We start from the raw sequence: 21,612 nt of genomic DNA, 5'->3' as shown, positions 1-21,612 counted from the left end.
AGTAACGGGCGTTGTTATATGAATAATGCAAACTCCACCCCATCCCCCAGGGGAATTAAAGCTTTAATTTGACTAACCTGTAATATGATTGATTTACATTAGAGATTAATTTGGTCCCACCAATGAATTTGATCCCCAATTGACTCAAGTCCCTGAAAACTGAGATACAATCAACTGAGTTATAGAATGATTGGCTTTCCTCTTATCTTCCTTTAAGTATATATCAGGCCTTTCTTACTAATTTTAAAGGACTGTGGGTAACACTGGCTAACACTGCACAGAAGCAATGGTGGAAAGAAGTTTCAATTAGCTTGTCCCTCCCCCACCTCAGCACAGTCACTCTGAAGCCAAGCACAATACAGAACTAGTGTTTCTTTGAGCACTCGTTAATGTCTCCAATTAGACTCCAAAGACCCAAGGGCCCACAGACCTACCCTGCCTGACACAGAGCTGCTGCTAGCATCTGGCAGCAGGAACAAAAGGGAATATATGATGCTTCTTTCTAAAGCAAGTTTAAGGAAATCGGTACAGCACTCGGGTGTCGTGCAGAATCAATGCAAAGGTTGAATGTCTCAGCACAGCCTCAGCAGCGCCAGAGGGAGCAAAACCACAATTAAACTGGACTTTCAACGTAAACAAAATGAGTTAGAGGAATTCTTGCATAAAATTGAACATACTAAATTTGGATATAATCAGTTCATAAATAAAGGCAAGATTACTTCTATTGAGTATATCACTGTAAAATTTAGGACAGGGATTGGCAACCTTTGGCATGCGGCCCGCCAGGGTAAGCACCCTGGCAGGCTGGGCCAGTTTGTTTACCTGCCTCGTCCGCAGGTCCGGCCAATCGCGGCTCCCACTAGTCACGGTTCACCGCTGCAGACCAATGGGAGCTGGTAGAAGCGGCGCGGGCCAAGGGACATACTGGCCACCGCTTCCAGCAGCTCCCATTGGCCTGCAGCAGCAAACCGCAGCCTGTGGGAGCCACGATCGGCTGGACCAGTGGATGGGGCAGATAAACAAACCGGCCCAGCCTGTCAGAGGCTTTCCCTACACAAGCAGCGACCCCAGTTTGAGAAACACTGATATAGAAAAACAACTACATTCAAAGATCATTAAGACAGCAAAGCCAAGCACTTAAAAGTTAGAGAATGCCAGAATTAAAGTTGCCTCCTGATTGTTGGGAAGCTGTCCTGGCCCTCATGTAACTCAAAGTTGCTGCAGGACAGTGCTTAGCTTTCAAATATTAACTAACTCACAGTAGAAACAAATATTCACTGAAAGCTTGCAGCTTGAAGAACTGAAGGAATTATAATTTTTGTAGATTTATAAATTGCATCAAAATTTAGGTTTTATTTAGAATGTTAACCTTTGAAACCTTGTGAATTTATAAAGATCTAAATGGGCTTGGATCATCAATACAAATTCTATAATGTCCCCTTTTCACAAACTAGCAGATGCTGCCACCTTTGCTTTGAAACCAAAGGGCAGGACTATAGCTTTGCACAGCGAATGAACTATACTTCTGAGAGGAACTTGTTTACCCCTGACTCTAAGATAAGTAGCAAATTACCATTTACCTGCATTGGCTCAGATATGGTGGTCAGTGCTTTAGGGGTTAGAGTCTTCTCCTTCCTCTTGGGTGAGGGGGAATAGGTAGCAGGTGCAGAGCACTAACTGGGCCTAATTTCTGGGTATTCCACACAGGGCTGTAAGGAAGGTCTTACTCCTTTATGCCTCAGCATGGGCAGTATTTACTTTGTGCCAGAGCTGAGCCCCGACACCTTTAGGCTTGGTAATTTGTAGCCCCAGTATCTCTGGGCTTGCTGCATCAGTTGTGAATGTAAAAAAAAAAAAAAAAAAAATTGTTTGAGCCCTGGCACCTCTCATTACAAATTAAGCACTTAGCACAGGCATGTAGATGACAGCCATTTGAGAATAATGAGACTTGTGGTAGCACAAGGTACTATTTAGCGAGCCAGACTCTGACCCCCTTAAACTTACTGGTAAGAAGATCTCACAATAGTAACTAAAATCCATGGGATTACTCATGTGAGTAACTGCTTGGCAGTATAAGAGTGGTAGTAATAGACCTATAATAATTTTGTTCAAACTAAAATAAGAAATAATACGCTTTCACTCCTGAAGTAAATCTTACCCACCTCACCAAAATCAAAAATCTTGGCTACTTATAGGGTACAGATTGCAGTGTCCAGCATCAGAGTATTTGAAAGCATGATTTAGACTTGCAGCATGGCCAATTTCTGCTCCTGATGAAGTGCATGATCCTAGTTTACCACTACCTTATTTCAGTTTTACCCTAGAGTAATGCTACTGAAATCAACAGAGTGTGCAAAATCGCAGTAATCCAGTTGCCATCAGCCCTATGGGAATTATGACCATTGACTTCAATGGGAACACAGCCCACAATATTTAACTTGTTAAAAAATATATATATATATATTTTTTGTTTATTTATTTCATTGATCTGATATCTTACCACCCATGGTTTGTCAGGTACCCAAATCTCCCACAAGTACTTCGGCATATCTCCAAAATTCAGTGCCTAAAAAGCAAGTAATATTTAAATAAAAAGATGTGTTACTTTTACTACAGATTTTCAGATATCCCACCACCCGTTGGCCCAGCGTTGGCTAATATATAAAAGCAGAAATATGGGCAAATCTCTGGCAGGGGAAGTGAAATAATTCTCTCTTGGGTGTTCATGCTCCTGAAAGCTTGTATCTTGGTTATCCAAGTACATGCTTGGTAACATTTGCAGCGCTACATCAAGGAACAATTTACTTTCTGAAGGCTGATTTTATAGCATTGTGCTATACTTTGCTGTAATCAGGCAACAGATTTTCAAAACAGCAGAGCAGATTTAGTTTTCTGTTTAGTGAACTACCCATTGAAATTGCTGTCTCATAATAAGAAGAAACTTATTTTTTAATTTAATGCACTATTAAGCTTTTTATTAAGATATTATTAAATCAACCCCGAGACTCTAAAAAGCAAAACCAGCAGATCTTTAAAACTGCAATTAAAGTTGTGTTTAATATGGGAGCATTAATGGATGTTCATGCTCTGTTACTAACTGCTGAATATAAATAGCACTATGTAGTTCAAATCCCATTCTTGGTGTAGGACTTGGACACCTCAACAATGATATTAATCCATATGTGTGGGATAAAAACAGCATCTGTGGAGAAGAAGTTTCCTGGGTTCCAAAAGTTTGCAGAATCTTTTGGTGCTGCATATCACTCTAGGAAATGACTCTTCGGGTTATTTATTTTGACAACAGATCAGTAGTGCCAGAGTAATTTTAAGCAGTTGTAAACAGGAAAAAAATCACGTATACTACTTGAGAAGCAAATGGGGAGCCAAAAATGTATATTCTTTTATTTTCTCCTCTCTGTGTATTGTGTTGCTCAGATATTCAATTATTATTTTATTAGAAGAGAAGGCCTTCCTAGACAGCTAACATTAGATTAAGAATAACATATGTGGAAACTTGGATCACTTCAAATCCACTCTCTACGGAGTGATGATTCTAAATTCCAAACAAACATCTTTGTGCAATATATTCAAGGAGGACATTAGTATTCTGTTCAGAATTGTTTGCCCACTCCTTTATCATCATATGGTAAGCAAGAACATCAGAAAACTTTACATCAAAAAGTGTTGTCAACCCCAATGGAAAACACATGTCTGTTCCAAAGTACTCCCAGCAGATATCTCAGATATCTTACGTGAGTCTTGTGTTCTTAGAGAGTTATATCACAGTTCTGAAAAGCTTTTTGAAAAAACCCTGCCTTGAAAGCAGCATGTCTTCTTAACTATTTATATCCACTGAAAGCAGTCTCCTCTGATACCTGATGTGATGTTTCTGACTAACGTGGGGAGATCCTTTCTTTGCCAACTAACACCTCATTTGAAAGAAAACTCACTTTAAACCAAAAAAACCCTGTTATTTGGTTCTTATGCTCTTTGAATCAAAAGTATTTGTGCACTCAATGGAGATTAATAAATATAGTTTAACAAAAAAAAATAAAATAAAAATAAAAGCAACTGAAAATGGCTTAAAATACATACCACATTCAGAAGATTGCCTCTCTTGCTGGTATTTTATGCCTGTTTGTCTTTCTACTTATACAGGTATAAATCAAGTGCAACTCAGCTGAAGTCAATGGAATTACACAGGTGTAGAACCACAGAGAGGAGAATCCAAATGCCGCCTTCAGATAAATGTATGCAATTCCCAATCACTTGGATAGGAGTTATATGAATATATCTGAAGGTAGAATTTGGCATACGTTATCAAGTACATTATCTTAAACTATCAAAACTCCTCTAGATAGCTTTCAGAATTATTGTTTCCTACAAATGATTTTGTAAAGAAGTATAATAAAAACAGTAATGTTAATAAGAAAATAACATATTCCCCCTTCCAGGTAAAGACGCTGCAGAGATCATTAAAATACAAATGATGAACCATAATGAAACAAAACAATACAAATAATATATGAAAAATAATATTTATAAAATGAAACAAATGTTAAATAATATGGGCTTATTAAATATAAAGACTGTAACCTTACAATCTGCCTTGAGTAACGGAAGGCATATGAGAATGAATTATGACCCAAATGTACACTTCCTCCCTTAATCTCCCTTTGCACTGTGAAGCAGCTTATTTCATTCTATGTACTACCTATTTGGCCCCAACAGGGTTGGGGATGCAAGATCCCATTTCATCTAGACAGGGGAGTAAGAGGGACTTTACTTCCCTGCCCAGATAAATTAGAGCTAGCCCAAGAGGAGAGGAGAGTCTTAGAGAGGTTGATTGTAATGAAAAATAAAACACCTCTAAAAAAAGAGTGGCTTTAAAAAACAACAACATTGTGTTAAAAATGGTAAAGGATAGTTTAAAGATGGCTGTCATAGCCACAGATAAGACCTATAACCTAGAGTTCAAGACAGGGAAGACTCAGTCACCTCCTGACAGTGTAATGAGAATCCTTGAACGGTTGTTGTTGTTGTTGTCAAAGAGCAGACACTTTTCAGGTTCTGGCGAGGTTCAAGGAGATCTTGAATATATCTAGTATCTTCCCCAGTAGGCATTTAAAAGCCTGCAAAATTTAAAATACTATAAAACATGTAAGATTTGTACCTGAAGACCACAGTCCAGTTTTCTAATCTTTTTCTTTCTGACTGTGCCTGGCTTTTATAAATTGACATTAGCAAAATCCTTCAGCTGAAATACAGTCGTGCAATCCATTTAATCTAACATTCTGCATCTACAAACAGAAGGGTTGGGAGAATATCCTGGCTGAATATCAATTTGGGGGGAAGTGACATAAAATCAGCATCAAGGGTGATGTACTGCAATCCAACAGCAAGGGAGATAACATCAAGGAGCTCTGCCCACTGCTCTATTTCCTAATAAAATGAGCAGACTGAACCACAGACCTGAAAAATGTAATGAAAACTGTCTACAGTGTCATCACTTTATGCACAAAAGTAAGAGTAAGGGCAGATTAGCCTAAAACTCCCACAATAATCATGCATTTGTCAGCTAAAAAAAAAATCTAATACATAGTAAAATCCTGTCCATGCTTTATTTCTAATTATTCTGCATCTTTCTTGTTTATTAAAGGAGCTTGATCTTGCGGTCCATAAACAAGCAAAGTTCCCAGTAAAATTAATGGAACTGTTGCTAGAGTATGAACAGCAGGATCAGGTCTGAAATATTTTTTTTCCCCAAGCATCCATCTATCAAAATATGAGTTTTCTGTTCCTTCACCCTCCTACCCCCACTCTGGATCCAAGAAATGTGTAAGAGTTTGATTTTTTTAATATATTAAAAAAAGAAATCACAGTCCTGAATTAGGAAGATCTGAATCAAAAAGACAAGTTTCGGATTTTAATCCGAATACTGTCAAATCTTCCTTCCTCTGGTGAGGAGTTCCACAACAGAGGTCTCGGTGCTGAAAACTGTTGGCTACCTAGACCTGAAAGTCTTAACCTGGGTCTCTTCAGCCAGAGCATACAGAGAGGTGTGCATAATGCCTTTGGAGTTTAGCAGCCTCAATTCCACAAACTAAATGTCTATAAGTCTTTACTCAGGCAAAACCCCCACTGAAGCTAATGGAGCAAACGTAAGAAATGCTGAATTTGTATCTCTCGCTGTCAAGTGGAGTAGCACATGCTCTACTCTTCTGCAGATTTAGAGGGAAATAGGTGAGATAGACGACACTGTCTGGCTAATGGATAGGATAAGGGAGTTAAGAGACTTGGAGCTTGTCTACACAGTGCCTTAATGCATAACAGATGAAGTATAATTTCTAATGAGCACTGGAGTGTTGCACACTAACCATCCATGTGGACTCTGCTGGCATGCACTAAAAGTTCCCTAGTGCATATTATGTAGTCCTGTTTCAGACTGTATTATGTTAATATACACTAGAAAACTTTCAGTGCACAGCAGCAGGGTGTGACATGTTAGTGCACATTAAAATTTACATCCCAGACTAAGGCACGATGCAGACAAGCCTTTGGATTTTATTCCCAGTTCTGCCAGAGATTTCTGTGTGCTCTTAGGCAAGTCACAATTTTCCAACCTGAAGCCTCAAATGAAAAATCAAAATCTATTTTTAGACATCTAAATAAGTGACCTGATTTTTGGAGGTGTTGGTCATCTCAACAATTCCCACTGAAATCAACAGCACTACCTGTGTGAATATAGCCTTGCAGAATCAGGCCCTTAATTTTCAGGAATCTAATGTCTGTTTTGTACTTATCTACTGGCATCAAGTATGATATCATCACTCTGAAGACAGATCCTGCTTCCCTAGCAGTAAATTCTGTAGGGTATGGCCCCACATACAATAAAGGAAATAAAATTAAAATATAATAATTAGTAAAACCAAGAGGCATTTTATACAATCGTCTAAGACGAGACATTAGGCCAGATTATGGCCAGTCCCTTTCATAGGTATGTGTGCACAGAGACTCTCTTCCTCATTCACCCCTACACTCCAGTGCGGCTAAGCCACATTGCAGTCCTTCAGCGTCTTCAGATGGGTGTTAAAATTCATGCACTCACAGGGGTAGTTCTGTGCCTACACAGGACTAGTCCTTTATAAGCAGATGTAAAATCATCTTCATGGAAGGAGACCTTTGTCAAAAACAGAGCAGAAAGTTAAATATTCCCCTTTATTTATGTCAAGGAAATAAAGGATCCAAGAAAGAAGGAAAAATAATAAATCAAGGAACCTGAATTTAGTTGTGCCCTGATATTTTGATACACACAAAAATACCTCCATAATAAACACTTAATTCAAGGAAAGAGCATCAGATAAGTCCTTGGACAATTTATTCTGCCCCTGTGTATGCCAATTGGCACGACCTACATGGTCTTCATCATTCTCTCGCTTGCAGCTTGCCTTTATTGTTTGTTTGTTCAGGGAGGAATGGACCTGTGACGGGTTGGATCACAGAAACCCCCTTGGGAGCTGCCACCAGATGTGCAAAGACTACCTCTGCTCCTGTTTTCCCTGCCAGCTCAGGACTCCAGCACCCTGTCTTGCTGAGCCAGACACTCCCGTCTGGCTCCAGACACAGACCCAGGGTCTGAATCACTTGTCCCAAAGCTGCAAGTTTACCTGAAAACAGCTCGCAGTAGCGTGCTTGTCTTTAGCACTCAGATGCCCAACTCCCAATGGGGTCTAAACCCAGATAAATCCGTTTTACCCTGCATAAAGTTTATGCAGGGCAAACTCATAAATTGTTCGCCCTCTATAACACTGATAGAGAGATATGCACAGTTGTTTGCTCCCCCAGGTATTAATACATACTCTGAGTGAATTACTAAATAGAAAGTGATTTTATTAAATACAGACAGTAGGATTTAAGTGGTTCAAAGTAGTAACAGACAGAACAAAGTAAGTCACAAGCAAAATAAAATAAAATGCGCAAATCTATGCCTAATCAAACTGAATACAGATAATCTCACCCTCAGAGATGCTTCAGTAAGTTTTTCTCAGACTGGACACCTTCCAGGCCTGGGCACAATTCTTTCCCCTGGTGCAGCTCTTGTTGCAGCTCAGGTGATAGCTAGGGGATTCTTCATGATGGCTTCTCTCTCTCTCTGTTCTCTTCCCCCCTTTATATATCTTTTGCATAAGGCGGGAACTCTTTGTCTCTCTGGGTTTCCACCCACCCTCACTGGAAAAGCACCAGGTTAAAGATGGATTCCAGTTCAGGTGACATGATCACATGTCACTGCAAGACTTCATTACTCACTTGCCAGCACACACACGTACAGGAAGACTCACAGGTAAATACAGCCATCTGCAGACAATGGGAGTCATCAAGATTCCAAACCATCATTAACGGTCCACACTTTACACAATTACAATAGGCCCTCAGAGTTACATTTTATATTTCTAGTTTTAGATACAAGAGTGGTACATTTATACAAATCAGATGATCACATTCAGTAGATTATAAGCTTTGGAATGATACCTTACAAGAGACCTTTTGCATGAGGCATATCCCAGTTACTTACATTCACTTATTACCGTATTTTCTCTAAAACTATCTCAGTTACATTATATTGATTTATCAAGTTTTTTATAAAACCATATAGACTGCACAACGTCACAGGACCCCACTGTGCAAGGGAAAAAACAACCAAGTTTGGGCTATAGAAATTGCAGTATTTTAGTGTACAAAAACTTGGAAAGCCATCAAAACTGTTGTACATTAAAAGAACCCAACTCCACAGATAAATGTGAAATCAGTTGTGACTTATCATGAACACCACTGCTATCTTGGAACAAATCCTGTGCAGCAGATAGCCACTCATTCAAAGTTGCTTGTTTTCAAAGAGACAAACACACCCACTCACTGTGTTAAAGACAAGTCAAAGGGACTCAAACACATTTTTCACTAATAAACTTTTCTGTGACCTATTGCCTATCAAGAAATTGCCTGGGATTGTTTCACATTGGTGGGAATGGCAGTTATGGAAGAGAAAATATCAAAGTGGAGATCTGCTTTGGAGATCTGTGAGAAGCATCTGAACTACAGAAGAAGCATCATGATCCAAGTTCTACTTTCAGAGTGTGTTATGAGTCTCCTACGTGTGACTCTGTATTCGGCCATGACTAGGGTGACCAGATAGCAAGTGTGAAAAATCAGGACAGGAGGTGGGGTGTAATAAGTGCCTATATAAGACAAAGCCCTGAATATTGTGACTGTCCATATAAAATCGGGATATCTGGTCACCCTAGCCATGACACTCTATAAATCTTCCTTTAAGGTTATTTCTGTTACTCAGCATTACATTGCTGATCTACACCCAACCTTCATTCCAGACACCATAAAGTGTCATGTTAATTGCTTTTAAAACCTAAAGAGAAACTAAGACAATACAAACACAGACTCAGACTTTAAGGCCAGAAGGGACCAACATGATTATCTAGTCTGACCTTCTGCATGTTGCAGTCCACAGAACCTCACACACCCACTCCTCTAATAGATCCATAATATGTGGCTGAGTTACTGAAGTCCTTAAATCGTGATTTAAAGACTTCATGTTACAGAGAAATCACCATTTACATTTTTTTTAAACCTGCAAGTGACTCCTGCCCTATGCTGCAGAGGAAGGCAAAAACAAACAAACAAACAAACAAACCAAACTAACCAACTAAAAACCCAGGATCTCTGCTAATCTGACTCAGGGGGAAATTACTTCCCAACCCCAAATTTGGTAGTCACTTGGACCTTGAGCATTTTGGCAAGACCGAACATATAGTAACTCAGAGCTCTCCCTATCTAGCGTCCCATCACCAGCCATTGGGGATATTTGCTACTAGCAATTACAGATCAGCCAGATGCCATTGTAGGCAGTTTCATCAAACCATCCCCTCCGTAAACTTATCAAGCTCAGTCTTGAAGCCTATTTAGGGTTGCCAACCCTGCAGGTTTGGCCTGGAGTCTCCAGGAATATGTCCAACCAAAACTGGCAGCCCTAAGCTAGGTTTTTTGCTACCATTACTCCCCTTGGAAGGCTGTTCTAGAATTTCACTATTCTGATAGTTAGAAACCTTCGCCTAAACTTGTCTGTAGAAAGTTTCTCTCAAGATCTTCCACTGTTGCAACCCTTCTGTTCTTATGTCCCCTTTTCACATTTGTTTATTGTCTATGTAATATCTAATTAAGACTAAACTCCTGGAATGAGGGTTGTTTTGTTTGTTTGTTTTTTGGGGGGTATTTTTAGGTGTGGAAAGCTTCATCACACCTGTGGCACTGAATAAATAATACATGTGAAAGTTATTTTGAGGCTTTAGCTTATTTGGGGCACAAGAAACCTACATACATTCAATTCCAAAGGGCCACACTTGGTAATTCTCAACTAAGGATTTCTTGTTTATTTTTAGTTTACCCTTTAAAGAATTAGATCCAGGTTAAATATAACTACACAATAACATCTTAGCTGTGGATTATGGGATTTTTGTTGTTTTGCTTTTGCAACCTGGTTCTATCCATTAGATGAGATGAGCCACAGATATTTATTTGGGGGAGGGATAGCTCAGTGGTTTGAGCATTGGCCTGCTAAACCCAGGGTTGTGAGCTCAATCCTTGAGGGGACCACTTAGGGATCTGGGGCAAAAATCAGTACTTGATCCTGCTAGTGAAGGCAGGGGGCTGGACTCAATAACCTTTCAAGGTCCCTTCCAGTTCTATGAGATAGGTATATCTCCACATTATATTTAAATGTTAATTTAACAGGATTTAACACACTTGTCTAGTAACACACTGTTACAAAATATAACACTGGGCACATGGACTTGGATACTGCTATTGAGTCAATGGCAAAACTCCGTTTCACTTAAATGGGTCAGGACTGGCCTTTGATCTGACAGCTAATACCTAAATTCAGCAATTATGAACTGCTTTACCTCATCCTTGGCATATTACATGTCTGTTTTCTTTGTCCATACCAGGTCCCAACAAAGATATGTTTTAAGGGTGACATTCTGACAGTCTGATATTATTTAAGGACTGAGGAAGGGCTGCAAGACTTGGCCCTCTATGAACAAAAATAAACTGTGTTCCAGCCAAAGAGATACTGTGAGGTACTATGTGAAATACATTGGTGTTTTCAATCTGCTTCAAAAGCGATGCATTCTAGATACCAAAAGACACAATCACAAATGGCATGCTTGTTGGTAGTCTCAGGCAAAAAGAGGTGAAGAATTCAAACTGCTCTCTAGCCCCCTGAGACTTACCCTCAAGATCAGGGGTGACATACACTCTTGCATCAGCGTGGAGAAGTTTGCATTGCTGTGCACTGTACTACACCTGGGATAAACAAAGAACTTCAGCCTCCAGTGCTGTCAAATCCATCACCTTTCACTAGTATAAGATTCCTTTAAAATTGGAAGCAGTGGAGGCTATATACAGATCTGCTATTTGAAGGCATATCAGCAGTCAGGAAAAGCTTTTGACACCGTAAGACACTGACAAACCCAAATGCCCTAAAAGAAAAAAAGGAGCACACCTTGGAGACTATACACTCCCATAGCTCCCTCCCCCCAGGTGTTTTACCCATAGTAGTAGCAGCACATTCTTCAAGAGAATCTTATCCCTTCAGAAGCAATAGCAATCTCTCTTTCTCTCGCATTCAGAGAAGCGATTTGCTATGCTGAAAAAGAGAAAGGTCATTTCTTTACACCTCAGAAGAGAGCTGCAATGTGATAGGAAGAATATCAGGCATGAAAAGCTACATTTTGCTAGAACCCCAAAGGAAGCCAAGATTCAGCTGTAAAACTGGCACCATGACTCAATGATCTAATTTATCCCAGTTTAGTGCATTGACTCTACTTTGTACCATGAGCTAGAATTCCAGCTGAGAACAAAAATGTACAGACAGACTTCCTGGATCTCATTTACAGAGGTAGCAGGGTCATTTCCAGTTACAAAGTGAGTGACAACCTTGGACGGTGTGCACGGATGGTACAGAGAGAGAAAGACAGTCATAGTATGTGAATTACCCTTCATTATCAGATAAAGTAGGGATGTACTTCTGATCCAGGAACGAGGATATGCAGAGTCTACTGTGACAGGTTTCGTTTTGCCACCATAAATAGTAGTGCCAAAGCAATCATACTGACGACCCTTGGGATATAGGGGAGATAAATCAAATCTCAGAAAGAAACCTCAGAAATTGTTCTGATTACAGTGCCTAAGGAGCAATTGATTGAACCCTCCCTTGGCAACTTTTTCTCATCACAAAATGGAAAAATATTTTGTCAAGATTTATCTAAAGGAGCTGCATTGTTACAGACGTTCCTCTTCAATTATTCATACATCCTGTTTCTGGTAAATCTTATCTGATTCTCTCCTTTCTAAATGTCATGAGTTTTACCCTGGCACTTGCACTGATGTTAACATTTGAAGGGGGGAAAAGACTGTACTTAAGTTTAATAGAATTCATATTTAATAATGTAGTCAATAAAGTCAGACCACTTAATCAGTACAGGCTGCTCCACTCTGGACACTAAAGTGCCTTAAATGAAGTATGTTGATCCCATTATACATTATTCACCCATTATTTCTGACCTTAAAGACGAAAAATAAAAATTAACACCTTCCAGACTATACTTCATCAATAAATACGGCTGCTCTCTTAAATAAATGAAATGGCCTTCAGTCGACTTAACAGTGTTCTGCTCTATAAAACTGAAGTTTATCCTAAGGTGAAAATAAAGGACATGAAATAAAAGCAAACTGAATTTGCATCATTTCAGGTTCTTTTAAAGAGATGACAAGTACCAAGATGAGACAGTGCCAAGCTGAATCAAAGGGTGTGAAAACCAGCTAGTTCTACCATCCTACACTAATCCTGACGTTACCAGTATTTGATTTGTATCAGTGAGTATAACAATATAATGTAATTAGTAATGGTAATATTACCGCAAATAGTATAAACAGCATTGCTCCACTGCCTTTAAAATTAGTTTTGTAAGCATGTTAATAATATACCATCAAGCATCAATACAAGTCCTTGACAGCCCCATGAACAGAGATTGTGCATGTCTAAGCAATTTTCTCATACATAGGTTTTCTTTAGAAAACATGTTGTCAGTATTCCATTAGCTCAGATGGGAGTGTGTACACAAAAGAAGCTCTGCTAAAGAAGTTTGATTGCTAGCCAAGAAAGCATCTGTTCAATAGCCTGTGTTTACTGCTGACTGGGATGGGGTTATAGGTGTCACTATGTCCAGAGAATTTCTGCTTTAAAGAAATTCTGCTGTTCAGTGAACACATTTCTCATCCCCCTGATAGGCGCAAAAACTTCCCTTGGACAATATTTACACACAACCTGCTCAATGAGACAGGCTCTTCTTTATTGTCTGCCATGTTTCAGCCATGGTGCTTGTGTGTGTATATATATATCTTTGGATCAGGCCCTTACTAGGAGGGGTGTGTGTGTGTGTGTGTGTGTTATAACACACACACACCCTAGTAAGGGTCTGATCCAAAGCCCACTGAAGTCAACATGAGCCTTTCCACTGATTTCCTTGGGACTGAAAGGAGGCCCTAAATGTGAAACACTCAAACAGAAAAACAAATGTATTCATATGGTTTTGCTATATTTCCTAGTAATGAATTCAGGGTTCCAAATTTTACGAGTGCTGCATTATAGGCAGAGCTGGAAACACCACCTATATTTAAGGTTCCCTAACATTTTATATATTAGAAGCATTCTGGATGCCTTAGCATACAGTCTATGAAAACCATATACCTGCAGCATTAGCATTTATATACATGCCTGATAAATATTGTCCATCACACCCATATTTTTATGAAAGGAATCTTAGGGCCCAACCTTTAACTCATGTGAATAGTCATTACATGAATAATCACATAAATATCAAGGGACTATTAATTCACATAACTAAGGGTTTGCAGGACAGGCCCCGAAGTATTGTTACAACAAAGCACTGGACATTCACTGGCCAAATCTAGACAAATTGAAAATGTCAGTGAGCCAGACTTATTCCATTTCAATTATGTAAAAACTATGTGCTAAATCTGGCATACAGCGTGGGTATAGGGAGCTCACTAGCTTTACCATTGTGCAGTAGCTATGCTATTATGATGAAGACATGTTAGTGTTTGTGAACCCAGGTTAATTTATCTTTAAAAATCAGTTTATTTTCATTCCCCCCCACCAGTCTGACTCATGTGTAGACAGAGTTAACGGGTTTGGGGGACCATTAGCCTTAACTTAGTGTGAGAGAGAGTGAGTGAGTGTGTAAAAAAAAAAAAAAGTGCTCAAAAGTTAGAAAGTATGAAAATTGAGGTAACCTCAGCCTTGCTCAAATGTTGGCAGATTTTTACAAGGACCAGTAGTGCCTACAGCCACACTCGTGGTGCATACCCTTGGCAGTGGCACCATGCCAAGGCATCAGCATTGGGACCTCCCATTGGCATTGGTGAGGAGGATCAGTGCTGGCTGCCCCACTGCTCACTCAGATTTGGCCCCACAGGCATGCATACCAGGTCGGAATGCCTCTTACTTAATTTTGTCCCCAACATTCACCCAACACAATGCTGGGGCTATAAGGACAAGCCTCAGCAGCACTGCTCCCCCTCCCTGCATACCAGGGTGCTATGCCACTCAATTTTGACTCCACCACCCCCATCATCATGAACGAGAGGCCATGGGGAACAATTTGAGTGGGGAGAGGGGCAAACAGCTTCTGCGCCAGGCCTCCCCCCAGGAACCTGCCCAGCCTTGTCCTGCTTCCAACAGCCCGTGTCCTCTCTGTTCTGCCTGCAAGATATTCTTATTGACAGTCTCAAGACTGACAATCAAGGGCCCCTACCAGGGAGCCAGTCAGGAGAGGGGCAGCAGGAGTCCTGGGGCAGACCATGACACCAAGGTAGCATCCCTGCCACCCTTATGCCAGAGCATGGAAGCAATAGAACTTCTCAACAAAATGGCTGTACAAATTTTATTTTTAACATGGGCAAAACAGTTTTTCCCCAGCCCCATTCTTGGAAACAATGGAAACAATTTAAATGAAATTTTCCCAAATACATGTCAGCCTGAGGCAGGCACCCATCATGGAAAATTTCAGCGCAAATGGTGAAAGCTTGGTAAAGTTATAAGTAACTGTAAATGTAGTTTTATAATGTCAGGCAATCAACTATAGATTTCTCTCCCTCTCTCTCTGTCTGATACACACACACACCAAGTATTTTCATTTGATTCATAATGTAGAGCTAAAGGAATGCATATTTCCAGTACCAATATGACAGCACATACTTTCTTGAATGGCATTTTATTATGAACAGAACATGAAGATCTTACTGTCAAGCAGTCTTCAAGTTTACATTATTTGTTCACTACCGGATTGGGAAGACAGATGTAGGTCTCCTCTAGTGTATAATCAATGTCAGGAAACATCCATTTCAGAAAACTTCTAGGAGGAGATATAAGAATCCAAGAGTTGTGCAAAGCTCTTTGAAAAACTTGTAGATTTAAGGCTCAACAATTGCAGGTGAACTCACAAGTCTAAGACCCATTTTCAGGTGAAAAGCTCTTGAAAGCTGAGCTCTCAAGCTGTTTGAATGTCTGGACAGAGTTCTACTTTTATTTGTTTTCTGCAGTGCATGTGAAAGATGAACTTTTAAACTGCTGTCTAAGAGATAAGCTGTGATGATACAAGCACAACAAATTCCCAGAGTGTCTCTGTTTTTGCACCAAAGAGACTGAACAGAACAATAGTAAGAAACAATTCTGGTGCCCTAACCCTCCAGACAAGAACACACTGAAGCATATTCATTTAAAATATGAAATGCTATTCTTTGAACTTTTGTTCCCCCTTGTCTTCTCCCAACTCTATTTGTGACTTACTTACTAATGAAGTTAATGGGAATTTTGGGAGAGTAATGAGTAAAGGAGGTCAGATAGGACCCATAGTGCGTGGGCAGAAGAAACAATATTTATTTTTATGTAACAGCTTACATTTGTACATAATTTTACAGGACTCTAAAAAAGACCATCCCTAACCTTAACAATTCAGAATTTAAGGGCCAAGTTATGGCTGGCTTGTTACTCCAGAGGCAGCTACATACGGACATAAAAAGATGTGTTTGTTTAGGGTGTTTGCTTTTGTCCCATCCCACTGCTCACTTCTTCAGTCAATTTGGTGGATGCAGTATGGGGACAACTGGATGTTGCTGTTGATGGGGGTTAAAGGTTTGGCAAGAGCTACTTCTCACAGCACATAGTCCAGTGCCTCTGTAGCCTTTATGGCTTACATAACCATAATGCTTTAAGCGAGCATTCTTGGGCAGGAGGCTGCATTCTTCTGTTGCCAGTACTTTCTCTGTTGATGCATAACAGAGATATATGAACAGTCATCTGGGGTCAGACCAATGGTCCATCTAGCCAAGTATCTTGTCTTCTGACAGTAGCAGATGCTTCAAGGGGAATGAACAGAGCAGGACAGTTTCACAGGATACATCCCCTGTTGTCCAGTCCCAGCTTCTGGCTGTTGGAGGGTTAGGGACACCCAGAGAATGGTGGTGTGTCCCTGACCATCTTGGCTAATAGCCATTGATGAACCCATCCTCCATGAACTGATCTAATTCTTTATTGAATCCAGTTAGAATTTTAGCTTTCACAACATCCCCTAGCAATGAATTCCACATGTTGACTGGGTGTTAAGTGCTTCCTTATGTTTGTTTTAAACTTGCTGCTTATTAATTTCATTGGGTGACCCCTGGTTCTAGGGTTATGTGAAAAGGAAAACTGCACTTCCCTACTGACTTTCTCCACACCATTCATGATTTTTATACACTTCTATCATATCCCCCTTAGATTAATAAAAGAGATGACTCTCCTTGTATAGAAGCTGTTCCATTCATTTTCATTGCACTTCTCTGTACCTTTTCCAGTTTTAATAGACCAGAACTGCACACAGTATTCAAGGTGTAGGCATACCATGGATTTATACAGTGGCATTATGATATGATTTGAAATGTGGGAATTGAGAATAGGATGCAGATTAGAAATAATATAGGCATGGCTCAAATTCTAAATTACTTTGCCTCTGTTTTTAATGACAGTAAGGAAGTTGTTAGGGGTAATGGCAGGTTGGCTAATGGACATGAGGATGTCAAAGTAGAAATTACAATATCTGAAGTGGAAGTCAAACTCAAATATTTAATGGGACCAAATCGGGGCACCTGGATCATCTCCATCCAAGAATATTAAAAGGAACTGGCAAATGAAATTTTAAGCTGAATAGCAAGAATTTTTAATGAATCTGTAAACTCAGGGGTCAGGCCCTATGAATGGAGAATTGCTAATACAGTGCCTATTTTTCAGAAAGGGAAAAAAAGGTGATCCAGGAAACTAGAGGCTCGTTAGTTTGACTTAAATTGTATGCAAGATCTTAGAAATTTCTTTGAAAGAGATAATTAAGGACATAGAGGTGAACAGAAATTGGGATAAAACAAAAACATAGTTTAACAAAAGGTAGATTGAGAAGATAATTGATTTTGTAGACAAAGGAAATACAGTAGGCATAGGAACTGACTTTCTCATTTTCTCAGGGGTGCTCGACCCCCCGCTCCATCCCAGACCCCACCCCACTCCATCCCTTCACCCAAGGCCCCTCTCCTACCATGCCTCTTCCTACTCTGCCCCCTCCCCCAAGCATGCCCTCCCCTTGCTCCGCCCCTCCCACCAGCACCTCTTGCCCACTGCTGAACAGCTGATTCCTGGTGGGCGGGAGGTGCTGGGAGGGAGGGGAAGGAGCTGATTTGCAGGACCTGACAGTGGGTGCGAGCATCGGCTATTTGGGGGGGGGGAGGGTACTCCAGCCCCGGAGCACCCACGGAGTCGGTGCCTATGGCAGTAGGTCTAATTTATTTGGATTTCATTGTGGCACTTGATACAGTTCCACATAGGAAATTATTCGTTAAATTGGAGAAGATGGGGATTTAATATGATAATTCATATAAGAATACGAGGTGGATAAGGAACCGGCTAAAAGGGAGACTTCAATGGATCATACTGAAATGTGAACTGTGAGGCTGGAGGAAGGTTACTAGTGGAGTTCTAGTGGATCAGTCTTGGGACCAATCTCATTTAACATTTTCATTAATAACTTTGGCACAAGAAGTTGGAGGGTGCTAATAAATGTGTGGATGACACAAAGTTGGAGTTATTCCCAATGCCAGGGAGGACTGAAATATCCTACAAGAAGATGTGGATGACCTTAAAAACAGGAGTAATAGAAATGAAATGTTAATAATGAAAAGCACAAAGTCCTGCACTGAGGGACTAACAACAAGAATTTTTGCTAGAAGCTGGGGACATATCAGTTCGAAGTGACATAGGAGAAGAAAGACCTGGGTATATTGATCAGCCACAGACTACTATAAGCCACTAGTGTGATGCAGCCATTAAAAAGGCTAATGCAATCTTGGATGCATCAGGCAAGATATTTCCATTAATGATAGTGTTATTATACAAGGCACTGGTGAGACCTCATCTGGAATGCTGTGTGTAATTCTTGTCTCCCATGTTTAAGAAAGATGAATTCACACTGGAACAGGTGCAGAGAAGGACTAGTAGAATGATCAGAGGAGTGGTGTACCTTTATTTGAGAGGAGACTTAAGAAGTTTGGCTTATTTACCCTAACCAAATGAAGGCTGAGGGGAGATAGGATTGCTCTGTGTAAATACATCAGAGACAGATGAGTAATATAATTTAAATGATGGCCAGAGATATAAACTGGCCATCAACAAGTTTAGGCTTGAAATTAGACAAAGATTTCTAACGATCAGAGGAGTGAAGGTCTGAAACAGCGTTCTAAGAGGCATAGTGGGGGCAAAAAACCTCACAGGTTTCAAGACTGAATTTGATTAGTTTATGGAAGAGATTGTATGATGAGTTTGCCTACAATGGCATGTAACCCATCTGCAACACCTTGTAGCCAGTATCTCCAATGACTGGAGATGGGACACTAGAGGGGGGAGCTTCCAGTTACTACAGAGAATTACTTCCCAGGGGTCTGTCTGGTGGGTCTCATTGACATATTCGGGGTGTAATTGATTGCCATATTTCAAGTACATAAAAGGTTGTTACAAGGAGGAGGGAGAAAAAAAAGTGTTCTTCTTAGCCTCTGAGGATAGGACAAGAAGCAATGGGCTTAAATTGCAGCAAGGGCAGTTTAGGTTGGACATTAGGAAAAACTTCCTAACTGTCAGAGTAGTTAAGCCCTGGAATAAATTGTCTAGGGAGGTTGTGGGATCTCCATTATTGGGGATTTTTAAGAGCAAGTTGGACAAACACCTGTTAGTGATGGTCTAGATAATACTGAGTCCTGCTTTGAGTGCAGGGGACTGGACTAGATGACCTATCGAGGTTCCCTTCCAGTTTTATGATTCTATGATTTGGGGTCAGGAAGGAATTTTCCCCATGTTAGACTGGCAGAGATGCTTTTTTTTTTTTTTTGGGCTTTCCTCTGCAGTCCAGGGCATTCTCTGTAACTTGAAGTCTTTAAATCCTAATTTGAGAACTTCAGTAACTGAGCCAGAGGTTATGGGTCTAGTACAGGAGTGGGTGAGCAATATTCTGTGGCCTGCAACATGGGTTTCTGCAGGTATGTTAGCAACAAGGAGGTCAGGGAAAGTGTAGGACCCTTACTGAATGAGGGAGGCAAACTAGTGACAGATGTGTAAAAATCTGAATTACTCATTGCTTTTTTTGCCTCGGTCTTCAGACAAGTTCAGTTCCCAGACTGCTTCACTGGGCAGCACCATATGGGGAGGAGGTGAGCAGCCCTCAGTGGTGAAAAAACAGGTTAAGGACTATTTAGAAAAGATAGACATGCACAAGTCCATGGGGCTGGATGCAATGCATTTGAGGGTGCTGAGGGATGTGGCTGATGTGATTGCAGAGCCATTGGCCATTATCTTTAAAAACTCATGGTGATCAGGGGAAGTCCCGGACAATTGGTAAAAGGCAAATCTAGTGCCCATTTTTTTTAAAAAAGAGAAGGAGAATCCAGAGAACAGCCGCCTCACCTCAGCTTCTGTTAAGAAAATTAATAATATGATAAGGCTATTGCATTAACAACCTTCCAGTCTCTATTCAAGCTCTATTCTCTATTTGCTTCAGGCTGGGGGACTGTCTGTAAGCAAGAACTAGTCTGTCTCCCAAGATCTGGCCCAACAAAGAAAATAACAGAACGCCACTAGCCATCACTTTCAACCCCCAACTAAAACCTCTCCAGCGCATCATCAAAGATCTACAACCTATCCTGAAAAATGATCCCTCACTCTCACAAATCTTGGGAGACAGACCAGTCCTTGCCTACAGACAGCCCCCCAACCTGAAGAAAATACTCACCAGCAACCACACAACAAAAACACTAACCCAGGAACAAAGCCTGATGCCAACTTTGTCCACATATCTATTCAAATGACACCACCATAGGACCTAATCACATCAGCCACATCATCAGGGGCTCGTTCACCTGCACATCTACCAATGTGATATATGACATCATGTGCCAGTAATACCCCTCTGCCATGTACATTGGCCAAACCAGACAGTCTCTACGCAAAAGAATAAATGGACACAAATCTGACATCAGGAATCATAACATTCAAAAACCAGTAGGAGACCACTTCAACCTCTCTGGTCACTCAGTAACAGACTTAAAGGTGGCAATTTTGCAACAGAAAAGCTTCAAAAACAGACTCCAATGAGAAACTGCTGAATTTGAATTAATATGCAAACTAGATACCATTAATTTAAGCTTGAATAGAGACTGGGAATGTTGAGTCATTACACAGATTGAATCTATTTCTCCATATTAAATATCCTCACACCTCTTGTCAACTCTCTGAAATGGGCCATCTTGATTATCACTACAAAAGGTTTTTTTTTCCCCCCTCCTGCTGATAATTGCTCATCTTAGTTAATTAGCCTCTTGGAGTCAATATGGCTACTTCTACCTTTTCCTGTTCTGTAGGTATGTATATCCTTACTATATGTTCCATTCTATGCATCTGAAGAAGTGGGCTGTAGCCAGGGCTGGCTCCAGTGTTTTTGCCGCCCCAAGCGGCAAAAAAAAAAAGAAGCTGCGATCGGCGGCACTTTGGCGGCAGCTCTACCGCCGAATTGCCGCCGAAGAGCCGGACATGCCGCCACTCTCCGTTGGCCATCCCAGGCACCTGCTTGCTGCGCTGGTGCCGGCCCTGATTTTAGCTCACGAAAGCTAATGCTCAAATAAATTTGTTAGTCTCTAAGGTGCCACAAGTACTCCTGTTCTTTTTGCAGATACAGACTAATACGGCTGCTACTCTGAAACCTATAATAGTTTAGAAACTGCTACAGCCCTTGAACAGAAATGCAAAAAAAAAAACTAAATAGCTCACAAATAATATAAAAAGATAAGGTAAAATGAAACAGATGAAAACTTTGTTGATCAAATCACCTCTCCTGAGTTCCTTTTCTAAAAAAAAAAAAAAAAAAAAAAAAAAAAAAACCTAAATTCTTTAGA

General features: G+C 40.4%; 1 protein-coding gene across 6 annotated transcripts in view; it reads right to left on the bottom strand.

The window, feature by feature from the left end:
* PCDH9 (protocadherin 9) overlaps positions 1-21,612 on the bottom strand; it is an 886,411-nt gene that overhangs the window by 503,779 nt on the left and 361,020 nt on the right. For 4 of the 6 annotated variants that reach the window (XM_034758374.1, XM_034758376.1, XM_034758378.1 and 1 more), the window contains exon 3: positions 2,501-2,566. The exons of the other annotated variants lie outside the window; for them this stretch is intronic. In XM_034758374.1, coding sequence (XP_034614265.1) covers positions 2,501-2,566 — 66 coding nt within the window. The remainder of the gene's footprint in view (positions 1-2,500; positions 2,567-21,612) is intronic. 6 annotated transcript variants of the gene reach the window in all.

This window comes from Trachemys scripta, chromosome 1, assembly GCF_013100865.1.
Source record: "Trachemys scripta elegans isolate TJP31775 chromosome 1, CAS_Tse_1.0, whole genome shotgun sequence".
Classification (NCBI taxonomy): Eukaryota; Metazoa; Chordata; order Testudines; family Emydidae; genus Trachemys; species Trachemys scripta.
This window is presented reverse-complemented; position numbering and strand designations above follow the sequence as displayed.